The sequence below is a fragment of the Rousettus aegyptiacus genome, unplaced genomic scaffold (genome assembly GCF_014176215.1).
Source record: "Rousettus aegyptiacus isolate mRouAeg1 unplaced genomic scaffold, mRouAeg1.p scaffold_m13_p_6, whole genome shotgun sequence".
In the NCBI taxonomy this organism is placed as follows: Eukaryota; Metazoa; Chordata; class Mammalia; order Chiroptera; family Pteropodidae; genus Rousettus; species Rousettus aegyptiacus.
This window is the reverse complement of record NW_023416309.1, coordinates 916,771-924,491: the sequence shown is the minus strand read 5'-3', so window position 1 is coordinate 924,491 and position 7,721 is coordinate 916,771. Positions and strand designations below refer to the sequence as shown.

General features: G+C 37.1%; 1 protein-coding gene across 5 annotated transcripts in view; it reads right to left on the bottom strand.

Annotated features, from left to right (window-relative positions):
* Positions 1-440: 440 nt before the first annotated feature.
* ERCC6 (ERCC excision repair 6, chromatin remodeling factor) overlaps positions 441-7,721 on the bottom strand; it is a 67,115-nt gene continuing 59,834 nt past the window's right edge. For all 5 annotated transcript variants that reach the window (XM_016140961.2, XM_016140960.2, XM_016140964.2 and 2 more), the window contains 6 exons: positions 7,195-7,289; positions 6,149-6,294; positions 5,364-6,062; positions 3,647-3,848; positions 2,954-3,032; positions 441-1,596 (listed from right to left, as the gene is read on the bottom strand). In XM_016140961.2, coding sequence (XP_015996447.2) covers positions 1,174-1,596; positions 2,954-3,032; positions 3,647-3,848; positions 5,364-6,062; positions 6,149-6,294; positions 7,195-7,289 — 1,644 coding nt within the window. In that variant the 3' untranslated portion in view covers positions 441-1,173. The remainder of the gene's footprint in view (positions 1,597-2,953; positions 3,033-3,646; positions 3,849-5,363; positions 6,063-6,148; positions 6,295-7,194; positions 7,290-7,721) is intronic.

Genomic DNA, 7,721 nt, shown 5'->3' with positions numbered 1-7,721 from the left:
CCTCAGAGCTGAAATCTTAACAATGAGAAGGAAACAAAAAAAACAAGGCTAAGACTGAAGCTAAAAAAAAAAAACACACACACACCATTACAGAGCTAAAAATATATAAATAACAGAAAGAGAACAGATGCAGCTGAAAAGCAAACCTTTTAACAGGAGGGTCAGAGGGAATGCAAAGAAAAAAGAGACATGGAAACAAGAGGACAGAAAATAATAAATACAGAAGGAGAACAGTGCTGCCTAATATAAAACAACCAGCAACCTTAGGAAAGCAAACACTGAATAAAATTTAAAATGTTCAGTTACCCCCCAGCATGGAAGCAGAAGGCAGGCTGGAACAGTAGTCACTAGGTGGTAACAATGGTACATCTGGTTGTGGTCTGGAGTGCTGTTTCCGTGCATGGTGTGTGTTGGTTGTTTTATTTGTATTTTTGGTTCTGCTTGCCTTTTTTTTTTTTTTTTTAAGATAACACATTCCATTTTTCTAAAACCAAGTCAGTAGAGGGGAAAAATGATATCCTTTGCTTAAAGTAAAGCCAGTATAAACTGAGTACACTATAACTTTCTGCAAACACACATCTTATCATTACCAAGTTATTTCATGCTTTACTAATAAAAATACCTGCCAATTCAGCAGCACCTTAAAAGATTATTTAAACACAATTAAAATGATTCAAAATATAACAAATCTGATCTTTCTGGGGTAGCAAATGATAAACATTTTTAAAAGCTATGCACTAAAAATAACGCTGTTATCAGATACCACTTAATTAATTTATTGAACAGGTCAGACTGAACATAAGACATGTTTTTAGCACCAATAAAAATTATTCTTGAGATTTCTGGCCTACAGACATCTAAATGAACAGTAATGTGCTCCCTGACAGCATCTTTTGGGAAAATGAACAAATGTCTTCCAAGGATTAACTGTTAGGTCCCTGATTTTATAACATAATTTATAGTACCCCCCAAAAAATAACCCAAATATTTTAAAAACTTTTAAGTTTTGAAGAATTTCTTCTTCATTAAAATTTTAATTATGAGGTAGATATCATTCAAAGTAAATATCAAATACAGCCAACTTCTGTCAACAAACATGATTATTAATCATAGGATTAAAACCAGAATTTTCCATTAGAAAAAGTCTATTAGAAGTTTAGAAATTAATGCTGATCAGCAGTATTCTGGCTTGAGTTTCCAAATTCCTTCACCACCAGAAGTTCTATGAAAAGTACAGAGATTTCTCAATAGTTCTCGAAAGACACAAGACTGTGAAGCTGATAACTTGGATTCAAACTCCTGTAGTATCTCTCGCGTGCTGGCCTGGCCATCCACGTGGGCCTGAAAAGCAATGAAGTTTCTCATTTCTACCAGAAGGTCATCGTGTTCTGTGGTGGAGGGTGGCGGAGCAGAAGCCTCTTGAAGGTGCACATGTTCACTTTCTAATCGCTCTGGCAAAATTAGATGGTTTCTAGCTCTCATTTTAGCCAAAAGTGAGGCTGAAGTGAGGGCCCTGGATGAGGATTCTGCATCTTCCACTTTTCCACTAAATTGCTCAGAAACAAGATTTTTTCCATCCTTTTTCATGATGTCATCCTGAAGAAAGAAGACCACTGAATTGATATATTTAAATTCTAGTTTATAGCTCCACTTATTTCACCAAAGGCTCTGCAGAGTCATAAAATAACACATGTGCCCAGGGCAGCAAAGTTGATGGGGAAAGAATGAGACACCGTCTAACACGGAGGCAAAGGCAGAGAATCAAGAATCTAAATCCACCCACTATTAAAGAACATTTCCTAAAACAAAAGAACCCCCTCCCCTCAACTATGCTATCCACTTGTCACCATTCTGAGTAATGAGAATGGAGGGAGGGCAGAGTGAATGGGGAACAGGCTTCCAGGGAAGGCTTCTAGAAAACTGTCTCTAGGAGGCATGGGTTCTGTGGGCTTTTCTTGTTCTTCCTCCCAAATTTACTCTGATCTAGGTAGGTACTGTGGGATTAGGCAGCGGTTCCCAACATTTTTGGCACCAGGGACTGATGCACCTATGAGAATCTAATGCTTGATAAGCTGAAGTGGAGCTGAGATAGTGATGCTAGCGCTGGGGAGCAGCTGCAAATACAGATGAAGCTTTGTTCCCTCTCCCATCGCTCACCTCCTGCTGTGTGGCCTGGTTCCTAACAAGCCATTGACCAGTACTGGTCTGTGGCCCAGGGGTTGGGATAAGGAATAATATCACAGCTGTACTTCTTTTTCTTCACTTTTAAATCTTTTTATTCTTTCCTACTTTATATCTCACATGTGTTTCCTTAAAACAACAAAGATTCTCTATTCCTAAATGTGTTCATATGAATCTAAAATAGGACTCTAAACCTGGGAGTTTCTCAATGTTATCAATAAGATAACCCTAAACCAGAAAAGACCAAAAAGAGTATTGAATGAGTCTGTCCTAGTATTTACTCTCCGTGAAGCACTCGAGGCATTCAGGGAGTTATAGGACAGGGAGAGATGGGTACAATGCTCTCCGTGAAGCACTCGAGGCATTCAGGGAGTTATAGGACAGGGAGAGATGGGTACAATGCTCTAGCAGTAAATTACAGAGTGATTTTCTAGACCTTTATTCCAGAGGGTAGTGGTCATTGGAGCTGCTACTTCACCTCTGGATGGGGCAAGCTGTATGGTTGGTGACTGATATGTCACCTACCCTTGTATTAACTTTCTGACGGCAAAACAGAGATTCTACTACAGATCTTGGGTTAAAGATTTTTTCTTTTAGGAAGTTAGCTGGCCCTTTTAGATTCAAATTAAGTGTGTCAAAATCAGAGCACACCACACAAATATCAGGTGTCGCCATGTCAGCAATTTTCTTCACATCGGAATCAGGTTAAATTTTCATAGCAATTTAATCAAGTCAGTCTCACACATGAAAAGCAGACAGGCTTTCATATTACCTGGCATTTCTCCTTTGGAGATGCTGAAGAAGACGGCTGCACAGAGAAGCTGGAATTCCTTTTCTGACCAAATCTACTCCTAAATAAGCACAAATATTATAGTAGATAAAATGTTTGTTTTTGCCTTATGAGATGAAAATGTCCTTTCAAAAATTAAACTCTTCCTAGAAAAATTTTCTTCTCCATGGTTCTTTCATAACCATGACACTTCTGCTCTATCCCCTTTTATTCCTCTACTTTATTCTCCTGGGAGATAACTGCAGCATCTTGAGTAAAAATCACTCAATATCCTTTGTTCAACATGATGGAAACTACCCTCAAATCCTAGGTAAGAAAATCCTTCTAAAGGAGTACACTGAATAGCATAGTAATTACTAATTGCTGAAAACTGGCTAATCATCTTAGTAAAGTTTAATCATGATTCTGCATCTGTTACTATTTTTAACATCATTTTTAAAACAAAGCAGATCACTTCTCCTTCCCCTGAAAAATCAGCTTCAGAAAGCAAAAGACAAAAGTAAAGAAGGTAAAATTACAAGTGTTTCTCCAAATCACACAAGTTGGGTGGCTCAACCCCTCCTTGGGAGATTTTCTACTACTGTAGATAAACAGAAATCCATGCCTGCCCTAACTTTATTACCAGCCTGGACAGATTGGCTTTCTCACAAGCATGGCAGGGCATCAATGTCTTACTTTATTCCTGGCGCACCAGAAACCCCTCTGTGGCCAGTCCAGGTGGGAACACCAGACACTGCTCCCAGACACCTCTGACGAGAGAGTCTCAGTGCTTTCAGAGCATCCTGAGCCACTCGGTTGGCCTCTGCCTCCACGAGCACATAATCTGGACTGGCTCCATCCATGATGGCATCGTGTTTCATGACACTGTGAACACCAACTAACAAGAACAAAGGAGGCAGTAAACGTGTTATTTCACGTTGTATACAATTAAATTTTTTCTTCTTTGTAGTCTAGCATATTGTGAGTAGAGAAAAATCATGAATATTTTTAGTTGCTATTTACCAAACGACCACAGAAACTTTATATGTGCTGTTGCTATTTACCTTCATTACCACCTTATGAGGTAGAGACTATTACTACCCTTGTTTTTCAATAACTAAAGTATAATGCTTTGATTACAACTTTAACATAAACTCTTCCCTCCTATCTGAATAATTTAAAAATACTCTATTAATAAATTATTTATTGAAGGGAAAAATATAAATCAGAATTATAGAATTTCTAAAAAGTAATGACAATAATACATGACATATCAGAAGAATTTAATGCAGTTATCAGTGGAAAATTCATAGACTTAACTACTTATATCAATAAATACAAAAGAATAAAAATAAATGAACTAAATTTCCAAGTCCAACAGTTTTTAAAAATTAAGCCAAAAAAATTCACCAAACACAATAAAAACAAACAAAGTAATGAAGATAAAAAATTAATGAGGTAGAGAACAATCATGGATCTAATTAATAAACCTAAATCTTGATTTATTTTTTAAAAAATCACAAAATAAACAAACCAGTAGCTTAACCTGATCAAGAAAAAAGGAAGAAAATATACAGAATTAGAAATGATGGGGGAAATTATCTTGAAACAGAAGCAAATTAAAAAGCAATTATTACAAGAATATTTTCTGTGCTTCTATGCAAATACTTTTTTAAACTACACAAAATAAATAATTTCCTAGGAAAACAGTAACTGTAAAAAAAAGAGAGAAAGTTACCAAAAAAATACCTTACAAGAAAGCATCAGGCCCAGATGGTTTTTCTGAAATGCCATACAAAAAGCTGCCTTCTTGAACAGAGAACCATAAATAGCAATCTTTCAAAAGTCAAGGCCATGACAGTGTGAGCATGATGATTGCCAAGGCCTGAACAAGATGACACTCCTAGGGATGACTAGGCCGTGCAGGACTGCCTGTCCTGCAGGGTCCTGAGCAATTGTTGAGTCTGCTTTCCTAATTTTTCTGCCTTGATATTAGCTATCAGCTTTCCTTCTTCCAGAGTGTCCGCCTCTGGACATACCCATACCTTTCTCCCCCATGAGTTTATTTTAATCTCCTGTGGTTGAAAAATTAGATAAATATAGCATGTAGAGAAATTTCCTAGTAATACTCAGGTCGTACAAATCTACTTAAAGTACTGCACTCATCATCCTGTGTGTGATTATAAGTCAAGCACTATTATTCTCTGAAGTTTAAATTTCTTCTAGGTCTTCAAAAAATAAAGGTAAATATGATTTTCAAAAATGTAAATACATTTCAAATCTGATTTTTAAAAGAAAAAATACTTCCTGCTGTGAGTCCACTCTGCACTGTCAGTAAAGGCTGTTACTGCTAGAAATAGCCCACTAATGTTCTGTTCCTAGCACCCCATGGCAAATCCAGCAAAAGGATTACCTGATTTTTTAAAAAGCTTTTCCAAAACATAATCATCATTGCTCTGTTCCTTGTTCTCACTCTCATTTTTGCTGTTTTGCTTCTGGTACTGCCTTTTCTTCACTAGGTGTGGAATTCGAGTTCCTTCAAACTTGGCATCTCTGCAACGCTTAGAGTTCTTAGACTTTTGTTTTGGCTTCAGCTGTTTCTCCTGGGTCTCTTCTTCTGCTACACTGTGTTTTGTTTTTGACTTGTGCTTACAAAAATTATTTTCAATTTGTTCATTCTTCCAAAGAGGTTCTGTTTGAACCTGGCAACTTTCCCTTTTGTCAGAAAAACTTTGCTTTTCATCGATGCTTTCCTCACCAGATGTCCTGTACATTTTATTGATTTTTGGAGAATCCGAACACTCCCCATTTCCACTCAACACTGATGAGTCCTCTAGTCTAGACACTGCATCTGTCTTTTCTACAAGTATGTCACTGCTCATTAGATTACTAGGTGTCTGAGGATCATCTCTCAAAGGATTGCCTTGATCAGAAGGTACATTTACTTCAGCTCCTACAGCTGTAGATTTCTCTTCAGATGACATGGCATCATTTGCAGATACATTAGAATCATGGAACTTTTTGCTCATTAGAACATTATGGTGTGTTTCAAAGGCCGGTTGAAGTTTTCTTTTTAAATGGCATTTGGAGGCCTGAACATCTGAACCAGTTCCTATGAAGGGGAAAAACACGCTAATGTTACATTGGTATAATTCTCACATAATTAATTCCTTTCAGTTAAATGATTTTATGTAATACCTGCAAAAATAGCACTGGTTTCCGTGTTCTGGGACGCATCAGGAGTAGTCAGAGTAAACAGCTCATAAAGATCATTGGACTTGAAAAATCGCCTTTGCTTTGGATCTTTTAGTACTCTATTTATCAAAAACTGTTTGAAGATTTGTCTAAAAGATAAAAAATTAAACTGATATGAAATAATATTTAGCTCTACCTAAAAATACTAATTATAAAACAATAGAAGAAAGTTATGCTAACTGCGGCTGTATGGATGTCTAAATAATCCCCAAAACTTTTAGCCTTGAAAAATTACAATTCGGTAGGTACATAAAACATTAGGTGGTCTCCCGTGTTTTACAAAATTTAAGTTAGAAATAATACCGTATTATTACTTCTACCCACTGGGTTTTTGCAACTTCCAAGATTCATCACAGTTCAAAAAACACCTTTTCATATACATTCATGTGACTCACAGCCATGCTCAGCTGGAAGGATTCAGCCTCCTAACTCCTGGACCAAGAGCCCTCTGCCCTGTCTTATGTAGTACCCTCCTGCGATGGGGATTAGGAAACTCTTACCTGGGCTTTGCAAAGTTTTCATTGGAGCTATCTCACCAACTTCCACCTAATGATCCATACTCTACGCTAAAGCACAACTGTGTGTTATATTTAAATATCAATATGTTAGTGTTTTAATTTTGTCACTTCTTAAAATTTTTCTGAAAGAAGATGGACATTATAGTATTTGGAAACATTTCTCTCAAACAACAATATGAGATTTACACATAAGCAGTCCTTGAAAGTAGAAAAGTGATGTTATTCAAAGACATTTTTTTAAAAACTCACAATAAGCCATCTAGGCTTATTTTAATAAGAAAAAATATAAAAACAAAACAAAAATTTAAAAAAACATACTATCCCTCACTTATAGAAACTATTGCTCCAAGAAAAAAGACTTTTTTAACAGTGTTTTTAAAAAATTCCCTGCTTGAAACCCTGGTGGTATACTCATATATCCTTCACACAGTGCAGCCAGAAGAGCAGGAACAGGTAGACATCTGTACTGACCGGTGGTAAATCTTTTCTTCAATGGTGCCTGCTGTCAGAAGCCTATACACCGTCACTTGCTTCTTCTGGCCTATCCTCCATGCTCGCTCCCGGGCCTACGGCAGAGAGATACATCTCAAGAAGGGCCCTCCCCAGTGACAAGCACTGACTAAAAGAAACAGAGATAGCTGGTTGCTTCCTTCTACTCCCAAGGTTAGAATTTTGACATAATGACATAATGAGGCTAAATATGCCTAAGGAAGATAAATAGCCTGGTGACAAAGAAAGACTGGTATCTCTACCTGAGAAACAATGTGTGCTTATAACATCAAAATTCTTTTTACCCCAGATCTAGCAATAGATGCTACAGAATAACTGTACTCTTTCTATTTGTTATGCTGGAACATGTCTTCCTCATGGTGAAAATTAGGCAACAACCAAGACATGAACTACATGCTGCAGCTAACACAAGCACTAAGGACACTCCCAGGTGCTAGCCATTAAACTATAGTTGACCCTTAGAACAACACACCAAGCCCTGTACCATC